Source organism: Xenopus tropicalis, chromosome 8 (assembly GCF_000004195.4).
Source record: "Xenopus tropicalis strain Nigerian chromosome 8, UCB_Xtro_10.0, whole genome shotgun sequence".
NCBI classification, from domain to species: Eukaryota; Metazoa; Chordata; class Amphibia; order Anura; family Pipidae; genus Xenopus; species Xenopus tropicalis.
Window position 1 is genome coordinate 96,368,898 of NC_030684.2, and position 27,025 is coordinate 96,395,922.

The 27,025-nt window shown below is 37.9% G+C and overlaps 1 protein-coding gene across 7 annotated transcripts in view; it reads left to right on the plus strand.

The window, feature by feature from the left end:
• Nucleotides 1–3,105: 3,105 nt before the first annotated feature.
• eml2 (echinoderm microtubule associated protein like 2) overlaps nucleotides 3,106–27,025 on the plus strand; it is a 62,861-nt gene continuing 38,941 nt past the window's right edge. Inside the window, exons 1-7 of one of the 7 annotated variants that reach the window (XM_031892389.1) lie at nucleotides 3,106–4,303; nucleotides 20,379–20,561; nucleotides 21,394–21,450; nucleotides 22,889–23,021; nucleotides 24,145–24,195; nucleotides 25,119–25,253; nucleotides 26,756–26,784. In XM_031892389.1, the coding sequence (XP_031748249.1) occupies nucleotides 4,234–4,303; nucleotides 20,379–20,561; nucleotides 21,394–21,450; nucleotides 22,889–23,021; nucleotides 24,145–24,195; nucleotides 25,119–25,253; nucleotides 26,756–26,784 (658 nt within the window). In that variant the 5' untranslated portion in view covers nucleotides 3,106–4,233. The remainder of the gene's footprint in view (nucleotides 4,304–20,378; nucleotides 20,562–21,393; nucleotides 21,451–22,888; nucleotides 23,022–24,144; nucleotides 24,196–25,118; nucleotides 25,254–26,755; nucleotides 26,785–27,025) is intronic. The other 6 variants (XM_031892388.1, XM_002936583.5, XM_031892390.1 and 3 more) reach the window with 6 other exon arrangements.

The following is a 27,025-nucleotide window of genomic DNA, read 5'->3' on the forward strand; positions in this document are numbered from 1 at the left end:
CTATATCTTTTCAGAAGACAGCAATCTTTTAGGCACTAGCAGATATTGCTGATATTACCATTCATGAAGACGCCATTCCACTATATGGGTTCCTGGTCACTAAAGAGGTATCAGTGTGAGCACTCAAGAATTAAATGCTAAGCTGCTTGTATAATAATACATATAATTTGTTTTGAATACCTATTCAATTTTTCAATTATACATAAAAAACAGACATAAGAATTTACTGTACTCTAAGGTCAACCACATTTTGTTGGTTGAAATTCATCTAAAGCCCCACAGATGTCCCACGGGGCAAACTCACAGCCTAACTATTAAGGGGATCAAAGCAACAGATTCAAATGTTTGTGCTTTTTAGTAGATATATACTGTATATTTATTGGTTTAGAGATTACAAGATTCGTTTTTAAAGACAGTACACAAAGAGAATATATTGGCTGATTTGGTATGTAAGTTCCCATTAGTTCCAATGTACAGCGATATATATACACATGGGATATAATAAACAGAAACATTGTTTAATGCATGTGGTGGACAGGTGTCCCTACCTACAATATTGTTGATGTATTGTTGTTGTGGACTCTATACCTGCTTGACAAATTGCTTCAAACTTTTGTGAGCTGTTCCATTGTGATAAAACAAGCTAAAATTATATTTGAAAACAGAACTATTCTTGGATTGCTTAAACTAAAACAGATCCCTATTATTTTATTTGTTTCTATTGAAAATATTGACATAAAAAAGCAATACTTTATCTCATAACCAGCATGCACAGAAAAAGAGTTTATGTAAAACCAAAAACATACCACAGTAATTAACCTTATCTTTTACCAATATGGAATATTGGCTGAAATTTACAGGTACCCCTGCCAGAGGAAGAACAAACTGATGATTTATATCCTTTAAAATTTACAGTGTCTAGTGACAAGTATATTGTGATACACATACTCATTGACAGTGCCCAGATTGTCAGATAGTTGACATGTGATGGGGTGATGTCCAATCCAGCTGTCCCTGTGCTTTAAATAAAATAGTCTCTGTGTCTGAAGAGAGTGTATGTAAGAACGATCCCATGAAGACATTGAAAACTACTTTACCCCTTTCATTTGTCTTCATTCCCATTTATTTACTTTCACCAACTACCCCATAAATAACCAAATTTTAGTCTCAAGTATCTGATCTATAATCTGCTTTCATGCATAAATATGCTAAGGAATCAAAGGAAATAAACCAAGGGGCAGAATACTGTAGGTGTCCCTGCCAATAATGGTTTGTCCTGTGGTCTATTAAGATCATTCCAGTGGCAGGAAAGCTGCTGTATGGCAGTACTTGAGATTGTTCAAAATCTATGCAGATGTATTTATTGTGCTTTTGGTTACAAGATATGTTTACTATTTCCTGCATCTGGTGAATAAACATGGAGAATTAAAGGATTTATGTAATGGCTACCATACAAACATACTAAGGAATGTTTCATACAGTGAGTGAGCAAAATAAAGTAAGGGAGGTAAGTGTGTCAACTTCAGTAACTGTTGCTCAATTACAAAGTCATATCCAAAAATGATAAATGGGTGCTACTGCACCATGGCCTGCTGTAAAGCTCATTGTGTTGCTCTGTCACTATGAAAGGAAGCCCACCTTGGCTTTGGGAGTTGCACTTAGTGCAGCATAAGTGGCAAAGGTCAGTCAAAGGTGTTGGTGGTGGGGTTAGCCTACTTTACAGAGAGGATTTAGTTACATTACTGCAAAAATATACAAGTTTAAAAAAGTCAGGTTATGTTACTAAATACCATTTAAAAGGAGGTCACAGTTGTTGTACATTATATAAGATTACCGTAAAGTAGGCACAATAACAGAGCAGGTATGCATTTTCCATAAACTTTCAGCATTAAAAGAACATAAATTGTACGCACACACAGTATTCAATGTACAAATCCCATACAAGGATACAAGGATTAGTGTATTTAATTCAAAATAAGCCAAACTTTTCTCTCTAGGCTGATCCTAAAGCTGGCCATAAGTATGAAAACAGACAGCCCCTCCACCCACACTGCTTTTTGCTTAGTGTGCTCGTCTCCACTCCCACTTTGTTAGAGATCAGTGGACTGTGTTGTGTTTTGAAATGGAAACCCAGCTCGGATCTAAGGTTACTGTGAATGTGTAGCAAATAAAGGAATCAAGATTAGAACTGTATACTCATTAACTCTCTTGGTAGTTGAGGTGGAAATGTATTTCAAGCAATCTAAAATAAAAAAAAAATAAACACACTCAGAATGTTCTGCTGAGCACTTTTATGATTTAAATTCATTTTTTAACCCATTTTAGTGGATAAAATAATTTTTCACTGCTAATAGGCTTTTACCTTTGCAGCTTTTCTTAAGTAAATGAGTGAAAACATAAGGCTTATTGTCAGATAGACACTAAAACCGAGACCGGTGAGACACCATTATTTGATGTGTGTAAGCTTCGGATATTGTTTCGTTGATTGGCGGGACAAAAGATTTTGATCGGGCACTGTTTAGGGTTGAATCATTAGATAGAATCCCTATTGTTTCTACCCCCATATCGGACGATTTAGCCCTGAACGTCAGTGGAGGGTGAGGACGATCTTGGTCATTGGTTGCAGGAAAGATCGTAATTGTAAGGTGTATGGGTATATTTATCATGCTGTGTAAGGGCTGTGACACACGCTGAGATTAGTCGCCCGCAACAAATCTCCCTTGTCACAGGCGACTAATCTCCTCGATATGACATCCCACAGGCGAGAATGTAAATCACAGCATGATAAATATACACAAATTGCAAGGATGTTTAACCCCTTTGTCTCCACAGAAAATGACACTAGCAGAGCTGTAAACTTATACTGCCCCCTGTGAAGTGCATATGTGCAATGCATGGTGCCATCACAGAATGCTCACTAGAGTGGCGGAAGGTGATTTCAACTTTTAGTATTGCCAGACCTGCCATCTTGAGCCCCTCCCTGATTTAAGTGACAGGACATGCCCCCTCCATGATATCACCCATAGCATTGGGCTGAGGTAAAAGTAAGGGCTGCAGGCTTGTGTGGCTTCTCTAGACATGGGTTAGGTTCTGGTGTGGGTCATAGCGATCTGCATATCCCCAAAAAGGAGCCACATCTCTGACAGACAGACAGATAGCAAGCTGGATAGGTATAAAAGAACTAAGAGTAACAACTTCCATCAAAACCCATGGAAACCTGTTACTACTGAAAAGTAGTAGTAGGTATTGTTACTAGGCAAGCTGGACTGGACATATTGAAAATATCTGTCAATAAGGAGGGTGTATGGCTTTTGTGGTCCTGCAAAAGCCAAATAAATGTAATGAATTGGTAAATATATGGGGTTGTTACAGCATGTGTGCATTTTCCATGTGTGGCATATAATTGCCTAATCTTGCTCTTTAACATTCTTGACAACAGGTTGCTATGCGGAGTGTGTGGGTGTGGCTTTCTAAAGGCACTAATAGGGTTACCTCGTGGTTGGTGTGATGTAGATATTATATATACAGACGGGGTGCATAGACGGTATAACAGAGCAGTGGAACTGCCGTCAGTCGTTGGTGTATTAGCTGAACATTAATGATCGTAACCCTATAAGGTTCTTTCTGTTTCATGTGGTTTAATGGACACGTAGGGTTTCCCGCCTTTGGGAGCAGAGCAGGCATGTTCATGGCGATATAATCTGCCGGCAGCCACACAATTATGTGAAGTGTAAGCTCTGTAGGGAAAAGTAGTTACCGCCCTGGTACAGCGCAAAGGGTTAAAAACAGAGGCTCGGAGACGTCTCAGCCGGGAAGTGGGGGCGGGGCCAGCGCAAGTTCAAGTCCTCATCCCAAAAAAGCCAGAGAGCCGCCTCTCTCCCACTCCCCATTATTGCAGCCGCGGCACAACAGCTTCCCGGGGCGGAGGGTTGAGACGGGAGTCCGCTGCTCAGAGTATCCCTCTGGGAAGGGGAAATAACGAGGCCAGAGAGAAAGCAGCACGACCACCCCAGCTACCTGCCCCTGCAGAGGGTGCAACACAACAGCCCCTGGCAGCGGTTGTCATGGTAACCAAGGGCTGCTGCAGGCCGGAGACAGTACCCCAGCCCCGGGGAGGAGGCTCCAGTCACTGACCCCATAGAGAAGGAGTGGGGGAAGGAGAAAAAAGGGGGCATCAAAAGACAGAAAAAGGGGTCGGGCATTACAGAAGGAGAAGCCTAAAGATCCCTCGGAATGGAGGACGGTATTTCCAGCTATAGCAGCAGTCTGTATGACACATCCTCCCTCTTCCAGTTCTGCAACGGTAAATACCTATTCCTTTCTCTTATGTACAATACTACTATCTGCCCAGCCTGCAGCCCTCCAACTGTTCCACACAACTCCGAGAAGCAGCTCTTGGGCGAAGTGGGAGGAGTAGTTCAGCAGCAGCAGCTGGATGCCCACCTCACTTCGTTATTTGAGTTTGCTTTGTGTGGAATCTGTAAGAATTATGACACTTAAATTGCTCTTTATACAAAAAAACAGACATGGGATGTGGGCAATCAGCTGAGAACTAACCATAGGCATTAACATAGTGGATCATGCATGTAATATGATAAAGTGATCTTGGATGGCAGCTTAGCACTGAATAGCCTCCCCTGATCCTTCCTATCCATCCTCTCTGCCACCCTCCCACCCCTTCAATACTTTGCTGTGTAGGTCTAGTCAGGTCAGCAGGAGCCTGCTTCTCATCAGTCTAATGGCTGTAATTAGAAAGCCCTGCAACTGAGCCCAGCATAGCAGCACAAGAGTTAATCAATACACCCTGCTTGTAATCTGCCAGTGGACCAAAACTGGAGAAAGTACAAGGCTACCTGAAATGTGTGTGGTGGCCACCTAGGTTCCAAGCACATGCTTAGCACAATCTCTTATACTTCTGTTGCTCTTTGAAACAGCTCAACCTATAAGCTATGCTTATATCCTGTGGGTCCGTGCTGCCCAACTTTCTATATATAGAATAGTAATGTGCTGTAAGTCAAGTTCTTTAAATTTATCTTGTAAAATCTCTGTGTATCTAAAAATAACTGTATATAAGTCATAGATGCTATAAAAATGAAAAAATAGAGAATCCACTAGTTTGACATTTTGGTTGAACAGAACCATTCTTAAGCCCCCATTTTGCTCATCGCTAGAAGCTATATACATAGTAATAGATCTTGTGTTGGGCTTCTCTGATCCTTGAATAGTAGAAGAATTACTTAGTAACTTGAGTGCTGTTAGTGTTTGTGCTATTGTTGCTTAAATGTTTAGTTTTATTCTTCCCACAATGAAGAGTGAATGAAAAAGTAAATGATATTCAGTTTGCCCACCTCAGGGCATTAGTGGAGACAGAGGGAATTACTGTGGGAGAGCTTATGCAGTTGCTTCCTGTGCATGCGACTCCTGACACAAATCAACTGAACCGGCAATGTAACCTTAAACTGTACTTGAGTATCCCACTAACAGATTTTGTTATGTAAAATCACCTTCCTCAGTCAAGCACAATATAAAGAAAGGCATTGGTACCAATGTAAATTAGTTAAGAATATATTGGAATAAAGCATGATATTTATAAAATAGATGTATGTGGAAATAATTAAAAAAAAAAAATCTGTTCTGGGTGAATAATTTAGTGTGCCATCCATCCTCAATTAATTTGTTCCCGCCTTGTGTGTCAGTGCCCTATCATTTTTATTGTTTGAGGCAGAGTTTTTTATAATGTGGCTTTTGTTTACATGCACTTGGAGCCATGGGCCTGTGCTACAGACACATAGCTTGGTTGTATTGATGTTATTAACAGAGGGCTGGAATTATGGCTGCATGAATCATTTGATCTAAATAGCAGCACCACAGTGTTTAAATTCCTTTTGTCAGTTTCACACCCAAGTAATTTTAGTTAGGGTGTGCCCAATGACCAGCGCTCCACCCCCTCTTTACTTACCCAGTTTTAAACAGTAATTAGACATTTCCCGGTGGAGACTGTAATTACAGGATTTTAAATTAAGAAAAGCATTGGTCTTAAAAGGACAAGGAAAGTCTGTTTATTGGTGGGTTGCCATAATCATGCTTAGCAGAATCCCCTATACTACTGTAAATGAAATCTCTAACCTCGGACTGTAGTATTTTACTTCTAGTGCTGCCCACTAGCATCCAGTGTTTCCCAAGCATTTGCAGCAGTCCTGGATTGTTCGCATGTGTCAGATTTCCTATGCCATTATTTCATGTGAAGACTTGTCAGGGTACGGTATGGGACCCGTTATCCAGAATGCTCGGGACCTGGGGTATTCCGGAAAAGGGGTCTTTCTGTAATTTGGATCTCCTACCTTAAGTGTACAAAAAAAATATTTAAAAAGTAATTATACCCAATAGGATTGTTTTGGCTCCAATAAGGAGTCTATGGGAGATGGCCTTTCTGTAATTCGGAACTTTCTGGATAATGGGTTTCTGGATAAGGGGTCCGATACCTGTACTATACTGACCGTGTTTGCACCTAACTGGTTTGATTTCTTATTATTAAGTATTCATAAAGAGCAAATAGATTTGATAGTACTGTGTGATGTCTCTCTACTGGCAGCATCCTGTAGATTAGCATTCTGGTCTGTGAATGCATATTACTAAGATGTGCCTCAAGTTCAGTTTTATTTGCACACCACATTCTCATTGAATCCTCTGCCCAAAAATAATATCTTTTGTACAGAGCTGTCATATTCTGCTTTTACAGAGAGAGTTCACTGTTCACATCTCTTCCTGCCTTAGTGAAAAAACCTAACTTCCCTAACATGCGTATGTACACAAACATCAGTTTCATCAGGATCCAGATAACATATCTGTATGTTTTTGGATTCTGGAAGGAAAAAGAGTACCTAAAGGAAACCCATGCAGACATCGGGACAATGTGTGTGTACCCTGTGCAGATATTTTTATGGTTTGTATGTAAGTGGGAGCTACCACACTGTTGAACTAAAGTGAAAGTTACTTCTTAAAGTGCAATCAAAGCAAAATCCCAGGTGGTTATAATGATGGTGCTTTTTTGTTGCTGTTTTCATTGACTGGCTCCCATTGCAAATAATTTGGCAGTTTTCACTGAAATATATAAATGCCAATATGCAGAAATGCCTCACATACTTTGCTATTTAAATTTAAATACATGAAATGTAACTCTCCTTATCCCTAAGCCATATTTTCCTTTTAAAGTTTGTGCCTACCAAGCAATTGTGGTATCCACATCTGAACTCTGTGCTTGCAATTGCTGAAAGACATACAAGCAATTGCAGTTATTTTTTGCCACATTTACTCATACTGTATTTTAATATTAGAGAATATGTTCGGCAAAGGCAGTCTAAACATGCAGTACTATTCTAAACCACAGGTTTCCTGACCACATTGTGTGTTCAGTTTAACGATGGACCTGCTGCTTGAATACATGGATCAGTAATAATCTCACTAGAGATTAATGCTAATCAATTAGGCCCAGACTGGCAATCAGTTGGTTCTAGCAAATGGCAGAGGTGCTGCTGTAAGTTGCCACAGACAGTCACTATTTATTAGGCTGATGGGGGCTGTTTGGGCCTCTGTGTACTTGAAATGTGAGGGCCTATTTTGAATCCCAGTCCAGGCCTGTAATCAAGATAGCTACACTGAGGTGACCAGATTTTCAGAATTGAAATCTAGGGACAGGGAGAAGAATGGTGGTGCACTATGGCAAAAATGTTAGGCCTTGCCCACTTTGTAAGACACACCCCAATAAACCACTCCCCATTTTTCAGATACACCATCAATATAATATATATTAATCCACTCCAGTGGCAATACCTCCAGAACTCGATTATATCCCTGTATGGGAATTTTTCAGAGTTTTTTTTTTTGCCACACAGGGACGCTCCACGGGGTGATTTCTCCGGGGGGACCAAAGTCCTGAAATGGGTTATTCCTGGGGAGTGGAGAGGGATGGTAAGCATAAGCTGCACCATAGGTGATGGACCATTGGAACTTGGTCCCCTTTGACACCCTGAAAGATAAATACAACTGCCTAATACAATGTTTTTTCACTATATCCAACTACAACATGCCCTGAAAAGCCCAGTTAAGTAACCTCAGAACAGACACTGTTTCCCGTAAGCTTGAAGATATGGTATTCAACCCTAAACTGACCAAACCAGTGTCTCAATTTTATTCTCTACTGAACAAACCAGATGAGTCCATGCTTCCCAAATTATTTGAAAAGTGGAAACAAGATACTCCTAACTTCACACCTGAAAATTCTAGAATCCCATAATGCACTGGTAATCAGCTCCAAAGACAAGATGATACAATTCCGATATCACCATAGATCCTATCTGACTCCCCACAGACTACACCTGATAAACCCAAATATCCCCAATTTATGCCCTAAATGCAGTCAGCCCCCTGCAGATATATATATATATATATATATATATATATATATATATCTGCTATAATATCTTGTCTGGCTCTGTCCAGTCATCCAGAGGTTTGTACTCCAGTGACAGAAGAGGCCAGTAGCCTCCTAGCATTAATAATACCTCTTGATCTAGCAATGCTGTTATTAAATTAATTAGAGGAAACAATCCCTAATCCAGGGTAAAGAGCTGTCCTGTGTTCAAGCCCCCCTCTTACCCCCTAGCCCCCCCTGGTAGAAACAACGGTACTCCTCATAAACAGGAAAATGTTGTTTGTAAATTACATTACATACATTGTTGAACTTATGATTGTTATGTGTTGAAGGTATTTCATTAACCCAGCATACTATGTAACTATAGTTTCCTTACCTTGTGTATCTAATCCAACACTGATGTATCACTTGTGTCAACTGCAGCATAAAAGTGTTGTTTTATGCTCTATTTTTGTTTTGCTGGGAAAATAGTTAAAACAATAAAAAAAAAAAAGAAAAAAAGCTTCAACAATACTAATCATCACAAAAACTGATAATCCTCTTAAAGCAGATTTATTACTGCACTGGTGGAAAGTCTAAAATGAAAAACCTTCTCTTTAAGAAGAATGAGACAGTCTACCAGTAGTGCATAAACAAATATTCAATAAAACATATTTAGGTTTAAAAGAATGACCTTACGGCATTGCACAGGGCTGATGCCTATGTTCTTATGTTATAATAGCTCTCTAGGTAGGAAAGGCAATATTTTTGTAGCCCTTAATGGCAATGGCTGCATTTTTTTTTTTCAATTAAAAGATAATAATAAAAAGTAATTTTCTGAAACTTTCATAAATTTCAGCATTCAGATGTTCTGATTATTTGCTTTCCTTTTATATTAGCTTTGTGTAGTGTATGTTATACACCTAGGGGCCTATTTATTATGCTATGTGAAAGGACCTATGATAAAATTTGCCACACGTTACCAGGTTTTACATATTTTTTTCGTCCGCTAGAACTCAGATCTGGAGTTCAGACGGTGAAGTTCACCATTTTACTTTGCACAGCTTTTTACACCTTTTTTTTCCAGCCCCTTAGCTGTAGCTGGTAATATTTTGTAATAATAAATAATGGGGTTTTTCATAGCAATAGAATTTGCTTTTGTTTTAGCATATTTGATCTAGTACAGAGTAGAGCAAAATATGTTTCCGCAATATTAGTTACTAATTGTCTATAGTAGTGGTGCCAAACACACTGTATCACGTGTAGTGCTCTGTCTATTTCTCATACAGAATGATGATGTCGGTGGAACACTTCAGTCTGTCTGATACAGTGAAATATTCTGATTGTTGTTGTTTAGTAAAATGCACTGTTTTTATGATTTTCTACCTAGGTGCTTAGTCTAAGCACATATTGAATGATCACTGGATCCAAACATTATATAACAAAGAGATGACTGGATGATTTACCTGGTTGCTGATGTTTGGAGGCCTTGACAGTGCCCCTACTGTTTTGAAGAACCTATATACGAGAATAACCAAGGGAAGACATTGCCTATTCTCCAATTATTCCTTCCTAAGTCACGTACTTGTACAATTAAATTAATTACTGAATTGTCTCCATTCTGCATAATTCCACATCCCTTCAAAGATTAAAGTCCATTTATAGTCTTATCAAAATTTCAAATGCTCACCTACAATGATCTGATCAGAGTTTAAGGTATAAAGCCAGGCCCTTTTTTTTAATAGGCAATCACCGTTAACCCTTGTTCATACTAGCATGTTTGCCATATGTTGAATTTTTTCAACGTGTTGCTCCATGTGGGAATTGTACGCTAGGTTTCTGTAAATATTTTTTCACGTAGTATTCATCCTATAATTTGTACTGAAAGAGTGCATCATTACTTTGTCACTAGGGCACATATATTAGCAGGTGCAACACCACAAGGGATTGGGTTGCAGTGGGGGATGGGGGGAAAGGTACAGAGGTGCCGATACCTTGCAGGTGTTGAATTTCTTGAACAGGAGGTCACCCATGCAATTTTAACTGACAACCCCAGAAGGTTTTGCACTTCAATTAGATGTTACCTAGTGGTGCTTGCTTTTTGCAGTTAATGAGTAAGCTCATTGTAATGTTTATAATAAGATGTAATTCCCACAGGCTCTCTGAAAACGCCTCTTACCTAATACACAATGTTTCTGGGAGATTAAGGAATATTGCTTTCAGGCAGCATTTTTAAAAAGTTAAACAACTTCCTAGCTAAATATATATTGAACAATTTAATGTATGAAGACTGTACTAGGATGGGCCCTTAAAATTGAGAGAGCCCCCTCTGGAAACCTCTGCTTGATGATATGCTGAGCTTCTGGTCATGAGTAAATACACTAGAGTGTCCGTCCTAAAGCAAAACTGTCCAGATGAAGCCTGAAACCTTCCAATCCAACAGGTGGGCGATATCGGGAGAATCCAGGATAATTCGATCGTTAGACCCTGGGGGCATGGGAAAAGTCGGTCCGGGGACCGCATCAGTCCCCGATCCAGCTAGATTTTCTAACCTGCCCGATCGAGATCTGGCTGATTTCAGGCCAGATATCTGTCGGGCAGGCCCGTCGGTAGTGCCCATACACAGGCCAATTAGCTGCCGAATCGGTCTAAAGCTGGCCATACACGCACAATAATATTGTATGAAACCTTGTTTCGAATGATATTCGGTGCGTGTATGGCGAGTCGACTGGTATCGCAGGAAGCGATCAGGCGGGTTAAAAGATTTTGATCGGGCGCCATAGAAGGCGCCTGAGCAAAATCTTCCTTCAGGGCTGAATTAGCAGAAGGAGGTAGAAATCCTATTGTTTCTACCTCCTTATCTACCGTTTCAGCCCTAAACGTTAGTGGCGGATTGAACAATCTTTTGTGCGACCGGTGGTCGCACGAAAGATCGAAAATCGCCACGTGTGTGGCCACCTTAAGGGATCGATATCGGCAGCTAGAATCGGCCCGTGTATGGGGACCTTAAGAATTCTGCTTGCTAGACTTCCAATCAAAGGAATAATTGACTGTAGGTGTAGAGATGATGTTATGGAGATTGGCCAATTTTGGCCCTAGTTCTAGACCGTAACTACACGTCTGTGTCCTTCAGGAAGTTTGACCATCCCTTAATCTTAGCACATGATTTTGTTTGTCCAGTTACAATATAGTCTGCCAGTCTGCAAATGTGTGCTGATCTAGAAGTAAGCAGTGTCTCTTCACTTAACCTTTACTTCCATTTACCTGGCTAATCATGGTAATTTAACTTTGCATTTGCCCAGCTTGCCAACTATTCTTGAAAATGACCATTTATACTGTTTTGGATTTCTAGGCCATCTTTAGGCATGCCTCAATAGTATGAAACAGCCTTTACTGTAAAATGGCATAGATCATGATGTTGCTTAGGTTGTTTTTCAGGAGATTAGTCTCAATTTTCTACACTTTCACAACATGCTAAGTATTGCTAATCGCAATTGTAGCAAGGGGTTTGTGACCCTGGGAACCAGACAGCAAACAGAGGCTGGATTGATTTTGTATGTGTGTATATACACAGTTAAGCAAGTGTACCTCATGTAGTTTTTTTTTTTTTTTTTTTTTAAGTATGCCAACATATTTGATTTAAACAGTATATAAAGATATAGATGATATAACTAAACAAAAAAAAAACAAGGCAAATTTGACTTTGCAGACATATCAAGTACTGCCTGGGTGCATGGTTAACATAACATAATTAGTAAGCAGGGCCATTACCAATTTTTTGAATGACTAACTGTGAAACAGAGAAACAAAACATTTAAATTAATCAAATACTGCTTCAAAATAAAGAAGAAAGAAATGTTTAACATCAGCTTGTCCTTAGTGGAAGGGGGACTCCTTTCATTCCTCAGCAGCATTGTATTGGGGGTTGCTAAAAACTATAATTGATTTTGACGTTTCTGCTTTAATTGAACACACATTGACAGGAGTATATAAAGTGTATTGTGTGCTTTGTTAATCTGAATCTGTCAGAAGTTCACTGACTGGCTGGAAAAGTTAAATTTGTTAGTGACAAATGTCTGGTATTTTACCCTTAATTTAAAACAGAAGTCTTCTTTTACGTCCGAATTGGAACAATTTTGTGTTCCCCTGCACCGTTAGCTGTTTTGTCTGGGTAGGAAGCCATTCTCTGGTTTATATCATTGTAATAAAAGATTTGTTTTGAAACAGAAGCAAGTTACTCTGTGTTTAAATTAATAGATACAAAAGAGAAACATTTGGAAATACACACAGCCCCTGTTCAGGAATTAAGTCTTTAAGTCTTTAGTAATGGATGCAAACATTCAAAAATCAACATTAGTCATTTAGCTATCTCCCATTGCATTACCATGCCAGCTCACCACCAAAATTTGTAATACAGTTCCTTCTTGAACCAGATGTTGTCATGCTTCATATTTAGGAAACAGCATCTTTTTCTCCTTTAAAGAGAATAATTTCCATTTCAGCTCTTTGAGAGCCAAAAACCACCGTGTATGTGGCCCTTCTGTGAATCAGAGCCAAAAGAAATGCTTTGCAGAACTGGCATTACTTCATACTTCCATGCTGACTTATATGCAGTATTTGGGTCTCCTTGGATACTGTTTCAGATCATTCAGAAATTAACCTCCCAAATGTCACATATTTCCTTTTAATGTGACTCAGTACATTTTTATCCCGATTACTGCACAGTGCACAATTTGTTCCTAATACTTTGGTCAGCGACCCAGTGAATGACTAATTTGCTCCATCTCTTTGCATGTGGAAAATTCAAATTTAGAAAAGCTGCACAGGATAAAGGCTGTATATAACCATAACTGAGGATTTATCTTTTGTGTTCAGAAGTTTGTAGGGAAAAAAAGTAAATAAGAATTATAATAATTTAGTAGAAATTTAGCTGAATACAACTTGGGGTAAAGTTACAAATGTACCAAATCCACTGAATTTTTTTATTTGGCTAAATACCTAATACTCTAAAAATGAATACCAAACCTAATTTGCTTATACAGATTTGAGATACATTAAAAAAAAATCAGTGTCATCAGTGAATGAAAATTGATACATTTAGTTAAAGAGCCCCAGACCTGAACCCCCCCCCCCCCCCCCAAAAAAAAAGGGCTGGGATGAGGCCAAATCCTATACCAAATACTTGGAGTAAAATATCCATCTATTACATTTTATAAAAATATTATAAGTGACTAAAGAGTTTTATGCAACTCTGGCACTATCAGATATGCTAACCTATGGCGCTGTATGCTATACTGATACATTCCAGCCTGTCTGGCCCCAATTACTCACAGTACAGACCAAAATTGCTCCCAATACAGTTCTGTGATCTGTTAACAGTATAAACAGGCACAGTATTTGCCGGTCAGTGCTCAAACTTGGCAGATTTTGGGATATGTGCATTTTTGTGCCAAAATGAAAGCCATTTAAGTACTGACCGGTAGATGCTGTGCCTGCTAGTGCTTTCTGAACAGGGTGAGTATCAGAGCAGGATTGGGGTTTTCTATGCCATTCTTCATACTTTGTTAGTATACAGATTTGTTAAGACACGATTATATAATGTATAACTTTATTTATAAAGTGACACAAGGGTACGCATCATTGTACAGTCTTACAAAATACAAAATTATACTCAGGGAGGACAAGTATCTGTATTTCTCAAGTAAAGAAATCAGCCTCCTCCTTACTTTTTCAGCCTTTCAAGCAGGCAGTTATTTTCTTTTTATATTTTTTTTCTATTAAAATAAAGAAACTTTGACACACATAACTGTGCATGTTACAAGACTCTCCTATGTATTAGGATTGAAATATTGATGTGTTTTTAACTTGAACTAGTTAAATATTTGTCGCATTGTTTGGGCTTCAGGTTGCAGAAAAATAACAGGTGTATTTACAGAAGACCTGACCTGGTCTGACCAATGTAATGCTTAGTTTAACATTAAATAAAGACCCTTGGGTTGTGAACAATTGCACCTTGACATTTTCAGCACTCAATTCTGATTGGACATTTTACTTGCATACCTTAAAGTGGACCAGACATAAAAAGCTGTATAATGAAAGTCATTTTCAAGTTGAACGTGAAACCCAAATTCTTTTTTTATTAACTCATCCATACGCATTATCAAGACATTTAAAATCCCAGCTGTCAATCATATATTGACTGACCTGCCTTAGGCATAGAGGCAGGGCAGAGAATTACCTCCACTTTCCCTTGAAGCCACTTTCCCTCTCCCTCCTCACCATCTTAAGGAGGTTACTAATCATAGTGTGTATCTTCACCCTAATTGTGTAGCCAGTGCATGGGCATGGGTATCAGGTCCCACATTCTGGCACATAAACAAGATTTTGGGGTGGTACAATGCTTGCTTTAATAAGTGTCCACAAAATGGCACCTGCCTGCTTGCTGTAAATAATTTATATAAAGTAAAGTTTATTTTGCTTAACAAACGCAATAAAAAACAATATGGAATAATCTCCTAGGGTGACAGGTCCCCTTTTAAAGACAATGACATGGGGTGATTTTCTGGCATTTTACTTGCCATGGCCCAAACAAGCAGGGCAATATTTAAAACTGTTCTCCACAGTTATGGCACATTTTGTAGCATTTTGTCTCTTCAGTGAAGGTGGAAAATCCACTATAAATCTTACCCGCTGCAAGTTAATGCTGCAATTGTACCTTATCCAGTCTAGTGACAAGTGCTTTTGTAAAACACTACTATTCTACCTGTGTACTGTTACCTTATAGTTGCTACTAGTCTTATTTCAAGCACTTGTTAGGGCCGTGACAGACGGGGAGATGCGTTGCCTTGAGAGGAAACTTCCACGATTTCGGGAAATCACGGTACTGCATATGCCATCCCACCGCTGATTTACATTCTAGCCGGTGGGATGGCTAGAGAGGTGGGGAGATTAGTTGCCCGCGACAAGGAAGATTTGTCGCGGGCGACTAATCTCCCCTTCTGTCACGGCCCTTAGTAAACTCTCTCCTGGAAAAACGCAGGGCTTATTCATCAACAATGGGCAAATTTGTCCATGGACAGTAACCCATAACAACCAATCTGTTTTTGGCTTTTTTCAGCCAGCTGCAGGTAGAACAGTGAATGCAACAATTTCAGTGATTGCCATAGGTTACTGCCCATGGGCAAATTTGCCCAGTGTTGATAAATGACCCCCAATTGAACAAGTGATTTAAGGTAATATTTATGCCCTATGTGCTATTTAGCCAAAGGTCTGGCTACTGCACCCTACACCAATAGTCCATTTATATATTGCAATTTGTGTTACTTTTTTCCCAATGAGTCATGGAGTGAAGAAGACAATTTCAAAGTTAAGGTGACATTAATGATAATAAATACTATACCTGTACTTTAATATTATCCAGAATGCTTGGGAGCTAGAAAGTTCCAGATTAGTTTTTTTTTTCTGTAATTTAGATCTCTGTACCTTAAGTCTGCTAAAATTAATTTAAACATTAAATAAAATCACTAGGGTTGTTGTTCCACTAATATGGATTCATACAGCTTAGTTACCAAGAAGTGCAATGTAATGTTTTATTTTTACAGAGACACAGGGAATCATTTTTAAAAATTATAATTATTTGCTTTGAAGTCCTTCCTGTAATTCAGAGCTTTCTTGATAACAGGTTTTCAGATAAGGGATACCAAACCTGTACTATTACAGTTTACATTTGGTCTTCATTATATGCGTACAGTGCATACAGTTGTCACAAATCAAAAATTAGTAGACCCAATCTCTTTGGAGCAGCAGGAAAATCCCTTGCCATTATATGAAACATAGTGCACATATTTGTTGCTGCAAATACTCACTTTAGCATCCACAAATAAATGACAGACTGTAAGATGAAAGTGAGTCTGAACCATGGCCCCCTTTTATATAGTGAATTTTTCTCTTGCAGTAATTTTAGTGCTAGACAATGCTTGACAGATAGAAATTCTCAACTGAGCAGAATGGGAATTCATGATTCAAAGTTATTTCACACAGTAGTTAGTGATAGGCATATTAATGAGACACTTCTAAAAAAAAAAAGCTAAAAAAAAGTGTTAGCTAAAAAACATTGTTCCGCTCTGCTTTAGGCTTTGGTTTATTACATGTAGATCATTAATAAAGTTAACTTTTATGCAGCATATAAAAAAGTAAATATATATTAAAGGAAAGTAATTAAAAAGTAAGTAGAGGAAAGTAATTATATATGATTTTGCACTACTAAAAGGATTTTTTTTTTCTTTCAAGTTCTGTGAGTGCTGAGTGAGTGACCTGTATATATAATATTAAAAAATAATGTCCTCCCTGATAATTATATAATCCCAGATTTCATATCATATTTTTAAAGCTATCAAATGCCTCCTCCTGTGCTATGTTGTCTGCAGCCTTGCCTGGGAAACTAAGCCTGCCTGATTTACCTTACGACTTTCTGTTGCCGATCCTTCGCTTGCCTGACTCTGATTTTCAATACTGCAGTAATTTTTCTCTAATTTATTGGGAAATGGGTTTAACACCTAATCATGCATGGAAAAAAAAAATACCGTCAAATACCGTGACACCGATATAATTTTGAAAAATACCGTGATATAAATTTTTGGTCATACCGCCCAGCTCTAAATTGGTTCCCCTACCAGAGGTGCCGGCTAATAGGGCCTGCATTCCGGTTGGGGAAAACAATATTTAAAAAAAAAAAAAGCCTACAGCCCACGCCATTGCTAGGCTGCTCACACATTGCAGATAAATATGATGGGTGGGTCACAGCCCTAAAACTTAAATTAAAAAAACAACAATGCTGTGAATTCACAACTTGACTGCAAAGGGTTCCCTTTCCCAAGGGCCTTACAGTTGACAAGATTGTAACTGATATCATTGGGCTGGAAATGGATGGATTGCATTAAGGACAATAGACAAAAGAATAGTCTTGCCCCTGTAATGGTAATGTATATAAGTACCATGATTGTTCTTCTCTAAAAGAGAAAAAAACATTGAACTTATTGGCGTTCTTTGTCTGCCAAGCCCGACCCTTGCCTGCTGTTTTGTGAGACAGCACAGACTTTAGGAATGCACTATTTTGGCAAAGACTGAGATGAGAGAACACAAGAAGGGGAATGCGATTCTTGTTTTACATAGATTCATTTGCTGTATCAAGTCTGGAACATTTTGCTTTACTAATTAGCGCTTCCTGCTCGGGAATAATTACCACTGCATTAGTTTGGTGCTAAGCTGAGATGCGTCCAGGATGCTTTATCCTTGCTTGTAATAACACAGTGTACTGTAAATGTGTTTATATTAAAGGAGTGAATATATGAGACTGTGAGTATGCATATGGTGGGAAGCACAACTCGCTGCAGCTACTGGTAGCTTAGCCCCCAGACGGTGAACCCAATTTCTAGGCACCTAGGTATTTTATCAAGAAATTAAAGGAGACATATAGAATAAATGGGAATAAGTGCTAATCTTGTAGGCAATTATGGATAATATATGGTGCTGGTTTCACTTTGGGCTAAAAAGTAATAATATCTATAAAAATGGCCCCTTTATTGGAGCTCCCTATAGGTCATCTCAGGTTCCTGTCCAATGACGACCCTGCAGTCACACAAGCAAAGAAAGGCTTCAGTTTCCTATCCGGTCAGTCTAGCTGCTTATTGGTTCTTATCCTACAGTGTAGTGTGCCGAGTGTAGCAGGCCCCCCTGCACAGCCTGGGAAAGGACGCAGCAGAAAGTGGAACAGATGGGCGGGACTAATGGGAATTTTGGAGAAAATAAATTAATCAATAAATCAGCCCCAAACACTACTTTTTAAAGTACAGGTATGGGACCCATTATCCAGATTTCTTGAGGGGTTTTCTGGATAAGGGGTCTTTCCGTATTCGGATCTCCTACCTTAAGTCTGCTAAAAAAATATTTAAACAGTATTTAAACCCAGTAGGATTGTTTTGGGTCCAATAAGGATTAATTGTATCTTAGTTGAGATCAAGTACAATGTACTGTTTTATTACTAGAGAAAAAGTTAACTGTTTTAAAAAATATGAATTATTTGATTAAAATGCAGTCTATGGGAGATGGCCTTTCCATAATTCAGAACTTTCTGGATAATGGGTTAATGGATAAGGGGTCCGATACCTGTACATTGATTCTCTATTTAGATGAGTACAATTCATTGACACAATATTATTTTTCACACTATGTATTTTGTGTGGTGAGACCGCTAATAAATAAATAGTGTTGCATACAGTACTGCATTAGAATCTAATTACTGAAGTGTATGATATGTTGGAGTTTGGCCCCTCGAGGTTAACTGTTCAGAAACGGAATATATGTCTACTTGCTTTAGTTCCATTGGGCACAATGTGAACTCTATTCAACTAGGAGGTTTCACAGTTAGTAGCCCAGCAGGAAGAAATAAAACTCTTAACAATGAGAACAACTTCCTTATTTCATTGGGACTTTGAAAATCTAAGCATTTATAGTTCATTTGGGTTGACAAAAGACAATCCACTCTTAATGCAAAAAAGTTATGTTTATTTTATATAGTACAACAGCATCAAATATATATAAGCTGCATAAATCCATATTGGGTTTATTAAATGTTTAAATGATTTGTAGCAAGGTCTGGTGATCAAAATTACAGAAAGATCCGTTATCCTGAGAACTCCAGATCATGAGTATTCTGGATAATAGATCCAATACCTGGAATATATACAGTGTTTCATTGGACATCAGTTTCTGCCCAAAAATGTAGTCTTGCGACAAATATCATGCACAGCCTTTCTGTTTTTGATTTTATATATTGTCACTGATCACATTGAGCTGATTTTGTCCTATAAACACTAAAATGTGCACTACAGTGTGCAACAATACCAGGCAGATTGCATTCCTGTCACCACACATGAAAAAGGTTGAATCTGCAGTTTTTTCCACCAGCAGATAAACCATTGCATGTGACATTAGTTTAAAGGAACAGTAACACCAAAAAATGAAAGTGTATAGAAATAATTAATATATTATATACTATTGCTCTGCACTGGTAAAAGTTGTGTGTTTTCTTCATAAACACTACTGCAGTTTATATATATACCCTGCTGTGTAGCCACGGGGGCAGCCATTTAAATTGAAAAAAGGAGAAAAGGCACAGGTTACTAAGCAGATAACAGATAAGTAGCAGATTCCCATTGTATTCTACACAGTTTATCTGGTATCTTCTTATGTAACCTGTGCCTTTTCTCCTTTTTTCAATTTAAATGGCTGCCCCCATGACTACACAGCAGCTATTTCTATTAACTATAGTAGTCTTTCTGAAGCAAACACGCAACTTTTACCAGTGCAGGGTAACCGTACGTTATATTTTAATTATTTGAAAAGATTTTTATTTTTTAGTGTTACTGTTCCTTTAATAGGCTGATGCCACACAGGGCTATTTGTTGGCCTGCAGAAAAACGCTGGCATCAGCCTCCTACCTTACTTGCACCTGAAACCATTGTGTCCACCCAGGTGCAGGCCTGCAGCAGATATTGGCAAAAAGACATGAGAGTTTGCATTTCAAGTCAATATCCACCGCTTTTGCCTGCACCCGGGTGGTTACAATGGTTACGGGTGCATGCATGGTAGGAAGGAGGCTGATGTTAGGGAAGGGCTGATTCTTTGCCTGCATTTTTCCACAGGCTGAGAATCGCCCTAATGTGGCTTCAGCCATAGGGTAATCCAACTTGACATTCACCACTTTGTTCCTATTATAGAGGCCAGTTGCACAGTTTGGAAACCTCTGGGGTAAGCAAATGGGGAAAAATTTAACTATTATTTTTCTCACATTCATCTCTCTGTATTGACTCTATACTGCTCATCCCCAACACAATTCTGTACTCAGCCCTTGTTACTATTATTTACAATGCTAATGGATTTTGTTCATTTTGCTCCGTTACCTGTTCAGATGACAGTGCCTCCGCTTCAAGCTGTATGGAGGTGACTGATCGCATTGCTTCCCTGGAGCAACGAGTACAGATACAAGAAGATGAGATCCAGCTGCTGAAGTCTGCGCTTGCCGATGTGGTTAGAAGGCTAAATCTCTCTGAAGAACAGCATGCACTGCAGAATAGGAAGGGACCCACCAAAGGTATGTGACAGTGCCTTAAACTTTTAATGCTAATTACAAATATCATTTTATCTCTGCTTCAAACACAACCTTGTAAACCAAGATTAATATAGGACAACATTTAACAAAAATGAAGCGGAAACCTTTTTATATTTGATGTTTTTTGAGTGTTGAAAATTATTTCAGCTTTTACATCATTTTCTTAGTTACATAGATGAAGCATACATGGCTATAAAGTCTAAATAAAACATGTTTTATTTTGGAGCAGATGAGAATCTAGCAGGCATTTCCATGGCCCTGTTATTCTCTTAAATAAATGAGGTTCCAGTATGACTACACTGTACTGGTGTCACACTGTCGGCAACAGTCTCTTATCAGTAACAGTACAGGTATCGGACCCCTTATCCGGAAAGCCGTTATCCAGAAAGCTCTGAATTACGGAATGCCCGTCTCCCATAGACTCCATTTTAATCAAATAATTCAGAATTTTAAAACTGATTTCCTTTTTCTATGTAGAAATAAAACAGAACCTTGTAATTGATCCCAACTAAGATATAATTAATCCTTATTGGATGCAAAACAATCCTATTGGGTTTAATTAATGTTTTATTGATTTTTTTAGTAGACTTAAGGTATTGAGATCCAAATTACGGAAAGACCCCTTATCCGGAATACCATTGGTCCCGAGCATTCTGGATAATGGGTCCTATACCTGTACTTGTTGTCCCAACGTCTTGTCTCTTCAAGTATCCTTTCTATTTTGATTTACCCCTGTAATATGGCAAATAAAAAAATAAACAAATACAAAAATATTGTAGAAGGGATATAATATGGGTAACTCATTAATCTTTAGATCACAGTGTTCAAAAAAAGTCAGATGTTGAAAAGTATCAGCGCAGTACTGCTGCAGGTATGTCACAAAAATAACAGCGTGGAAAATAAAATGCAGTGGAATATTCACCCGTTAACACTTATTTTAGTTAATTGTGTGTGTCGTGATTTTTTTTTTATAACATTGGTTTGAAATTACAAAGCATGAGTAATTCAAGAAAGATGAAAAGCAGGTCATGTAGCACTTTGTATGGTATTGCATGAATGCAGTGCAGACTGGAATGATTTTTTTTTTTTTTTGGACAGCTTCCTGGATGGTGCACTGTAGAGCAAAGGCTCTTTTGCAAACCAGTGACTGCTGGCTATTGTAGCCTGGAGGTTTTAAAATATTTTAACAATTTATTCTGAATCAGATTTATAATAGAAATGTAACAGCCCCTTTACAAGACTTAATATTTTCATTTTTTTTCATTTTTACATTTTCTAACATAAGCAGTCTATTTGACATAAGAAAGCATAAGTGTGGCAAAGAAGATTGCTTCACAGTCTTTTTCAAATACACAATTGATGAAAACTGAGTATATTTAGTAACAAAAGACTAAAATTAGCAGAATGATAACTCCAGTTCATATATTGTTTTTTTAGCCATGTCACTCATTTAGTTACTTTTTTACCGATGGCTATGTAATACAGAAATGTTCAGTGAAATACTGAGAACCTCAAGCCTTTTTGATTCTCAACTCAGTCTATTGCATGTGGCTGCCATTTTTTTTTTACATTTTTTTTCTTCTTTTTATTAACCAAGGCAACCTAAACATGGTTAAACTTACACTTCCATTTGTTAATATGCTTTGGAGTATAGCCAGTTGCAAGGGTTTTAGTGGTGAGCTGCTAATACTATTGCTTTTTTACTATAGCTCTTTAAGGTGTTTTTTTAAAGGAACAGTAACACCAAAAAATGAAAGTGTATAAAAGTAATAAGAATAAAATATACTGCTGCCCTGCACTGGTACAACTGGTGTGTTTGCCTCAGAAATTTATATAAACAAAGCTGCTGTTTAGCCACAGGGGCAGCCATTCAAAGAAGAAAAGGCACAGGCACAAAGGAGATAACAGATAAACACTATTGTATTCTAGAGAGGTCACCTGTTATCTGCTATGTAACCTGTGCCTTTTTTCCAACTTTAATGGCTGCCCCCGTGGGTACACAGCAGCTTATTTATATAAACTATAGTAGAGTTACTGTAGCAAACACACAACTTTTACCAGTGCAGGGCAACAGTACATTATATTTTAATTACTTTAAAACACTTTCATTTTTTGGTGTTACTGTTCCTTTAAAGAACTCCCAATTTCATGCTGCCATATAGCTATAATGTATCTCTCCAGTAATGTAAACTTATTTCACTTGCTTCTATAGGTATGGATTAAGTTAGAAAAACTAAGCAATAAAATACAAATCACTAAATATCTGATGACATGGAAGTTTTTAACTTTTTGTTGATGCATTTGAACAGCACGACCTCTGGTCCAAACACTTCCTCTGAGAAATGCTGTTAATAGTGAATCCATCTTACCAAAGAAGCCAAGTGGGTCTCTACCTTCCCCTTCAGGGACCAAGAAAGATATTGTTCCGCTAGCATCCAAAAGGTAAGCCCACCATATGCACACCGCAACATACTGTTTGTTCTTTTTACTTTTTGCTTGTTCATTTATCAAAGTGCTTTATTATTGGGTTGGCTCTACCCTGCATCTTCTGGCACATTTAAGGAAAACAAATTATTGGGGGCTCTGTTTTTTTATCCCATTACAGAACTGCTCTAAAATACTCTTGTCAGTAGACCCTTCGTAAATCTTTTGTTCTCTTAATCTTCACATTAAAGGAACAGTAACACCAAAAAATGAAAGTGTATAAAAATAATTAATGTATTATGTACTATTGCCCTGCACTGGTAAAAGCAGATAACCGATAAGTAGCATAGATTCCCATTGTATTCTACACAGTTATCTTCTTATGTAACCTGTGCCTTTTCTTTTTTTTTTCAATTAAAAGGCTGCCCCCATGGCTACACAACAGCAATTTATATTAACTACAGTAGTGTTACTGTTCCTTTAATTCTTATTTAAATGAACAGTTCAGTGTAAAAATAAAAATTGGGTAAAGTTAGATAAACTAACTATATTTAAAACATTTTTTATTTTGCGCAGTCTATTTTTTGCACTAAAAAAAAAAAAAAGCTGTCAATTTCATGTGGTCAATTGCAGTTGTCCTAGGCAAATTGTAACAATCTTTATACAATGTGTGGTTTTATAGAGGTTTCCAGTTATTTCCACAAGGATTCATGCAGAGACTTTAAAACCACAGAAACATTTGTTGTTGAATTTTAATTCATTTGTGCTTTTTCAATTCAGATCTTTTAATAAATCATTAAACATTTGCGGTTTTAGTGGAAATGAGTTTAGTTAAAACCATAAAAATCTGATTGTTAATAGATATGCCCCCTAGTGTGCCAGAAGGATTTGCACGGATACTAAATCTACAAACTTTTAAAACTGCATGTTATTACAGAAAGATCCCCCCAACACTAATCGCCACTTAATTATCCATTAAGTTGGGAGGAAGAATGCTTACATGCTAGGGGATTGATAAAACCTGTTGTCTGCAGATATGTTCTTTGGTTGGTTGCTTTCTCTCACTGTGCAGCTATACCTTTTAATCTGTCTCTTGCACTCATTTCTGCTCTGCTTCTCCCCTGCATCATTCTGGCTGTAGCAAATCTGTGCGTCTCTTGAATGCGTGTAAATTATCTAAAACTGCAACAAGGTAAACTTTTTGTTTTCGTACCTGGTGCTTTGTGTTTGCTATTAAACATGTAAAAAAAAAAACAAAAAAGCTCAAGCTATTGATGTCAAATTTGTGGCCCCCTAGCTGTTTTGCAATGCCTTCCATTATCCCCACTGAGCAGTTGCTGCTGAGAATGCTATAAGTTTTAATACTCAACAGGGAAACATGTTTAATACTTCCTTGCAGGGAAACAGGTTTGACATCCTCTTTTATTTTCAGACCCTGCTTGTAAACCAAATAAACATTGTGTACTCTTTAATTTTAGCAAATTACTGTATTTAAATGGTTAAGCTGTGTTGTAAAATTGTTGTATTTCTCAGGACATTTGATTCTGCTTGAATTGTTTATTAGTACAATACATTTGCATCTTACTGCAGAATGCATTGGAGATAGACTGATCCTTGTATTTAAAAAAAACAGCTAATATTCAGCCAACCTAAAACAACCACTTATTGCCACACACAAGACTGCTTAAAATCACACAGCATCACAAAATCACACAACGATGCACGTGACGTCACTTCTGAGACATAGGAGCATTTTTAGGTCTGGTGCCACCTCAATACAGCACTGGCTACAATACTATTGTTATTTCCTTATGTTTCTATGCAGGACCACTGTCTGGTTGCTAGGGTAAACAAGGCCCTAGCAACCAAACAGCTACTGAAATACTGAACTGGAGAGCTGCTGAACAAAAAGCTAAATAACCAAAAAATCATACAAAATAAAAATGAAGACCAGATGTAAATGATCTTAAAATATCAATGTCTACATAATACTAAAAGCTGATATAAAGGTGAACAACCCTTTTAATTGATCAGTCTTCTTTCTTCCTGCATTCTCCATAATTTAAAGTAAAGATTTGATAGTGATACTGCTTACTATACACCATTAACTTTTAGTAACGTCAAAAGAACTAATTCTACTGAGCGCATCTCTTCTGGAGTGCGAAGGGAAAGTTCTGGAGATGCCAAAGGTGGTCGTAATCGTGCAGGCTCAACGAGCAGTTCATCCAGTGGAAAAAAGAACAGTGAAAGGTACAGTAAAAACAACTGAACACTTTATTCCACTGAATTCAGAGCTGTTGAAACATCAATCCGATCTTATCTTTTTAGGCCAGACCCCTATGTTAAAAAGTTGGTTATAATAAAAAAATAGTCAATGCTTAATCTGTTGACAGCTAAGGAGCATTTTTATTGGGAATATGCCAGAAAGCAGTACGGGCATTTGATCTCAATTGTATATTACAGCTAAAATGCAGCGTTCCAAATAAGGCAATGCAAATAATGGTCAGAATAACTATCCTTTCCAATTTTTCTCAGCAGTATGCTCTCCCTGTATTTTTGAGGGAGCCTTCAGTTACTTCCTCCCACACTCTAAAAACATAGTTGGTTCTGATAAAACTGACCATGGTGTGTGTTACAGGGACCTAAGATTTGGCTGCCATTTGTTGCCAACTTACATCATGCAATTCAGTAAATGTGTTCAATAAAATGCTACTAAGGCCATCCATTCAAATGTGAATGGTTCATTTTTTTAGCGCATATTTTTTATGTACAATTCTGTGTTTTGGAGGGCTTATTTTTATTTTCAGATGTGATTATTTCATAATGTGTGTAGTGGATGAAAAAACCCTTCTAATAGGCTGAACCTGCTTCTTTAGAAGCACACAAACCTTTCACCAAGATCTGCAATCTGCAATCCTTTGTTTGAAGACACTCCGTTTTGGACAGCCCTGTGTGTAGCCCTAATTTGTACTGTAAATGCATAAACTGTAGGTGGATATGCAAGAAAATGCTCAAACCTATTGTTACCTCTGTGATTTTAGAACTTCCTCTGACCTTTATATTTTATTTGGAAACAATAATATTTGTAAAGCATTTTCCTGTCTGCCATTTATCTGTAACTTGTCTTTTTACTCTTATAAGAAGGAAATGAGCAAGTGTGTTTTCCTTTAACCATCTACTTTTAGAGCTATGATAAAATTTAAGGGACAATGTGTGCTGCATGAAATACTACATGGTATAGTTAGCTGGTTAAATAGGAAACTCCCAGGAACCCCAGAAGCTGTAACAGTGCAGCCATACACTGATATATACATACTGTATATCAATGTCTCTCTAGCTTTCTCTGAACTTAAATAAATACCTACAGTACATAATCCAGGCTTCTAGGCTTGCATAGAGCCTATAAATTTGTATTAGCTACGTTTTCAATCCTTGGGTTGCTTGAGTAACTAAAACCCTGCTTCCTGAGAGACAGTCTGCCCTGACATCCCATTTTACAATGGCTACTTTGTAATAACATTCCCATTCTTACCACTCTCCATATTTGATACATGGATTAAATTGTTACAGTAGCATCTGCACAAGCCTTTAACTGCACTGTTGACACTTTCTGGGGCTGCTGGCAGTTGTCCCTCTGCAAAAGTCTAGGCTGGTAATCCTAATATGTGTATGTATACCTGCTTGCACACACCTCCCCTGGACATATTTACAATGTAATTATTACTAATGATTTTATTAATTTTGTTTTTCAGCAAACCCAAGGAACCCATGTTCAGTGCAGGTGAGTCTTTGTTTTTGTGCTCTGTAAGCTCTGAGCTCATTTTTTCTATGGGTAACTGGATGTTAAGGCACATCTAAAATCAGGGATCACTGTCCATTGCAGTTTATGAAATGTGTTTGCCCAAGAAATGTGTCAAATACAGGATGGGGCATGTGGTGCAGCCAGAGCCTGGTAACAAACTGTGATCCCCTGTCTTTTTCATGACTTGCAATTACGCATCTCTGTCCCCCATATATCTATA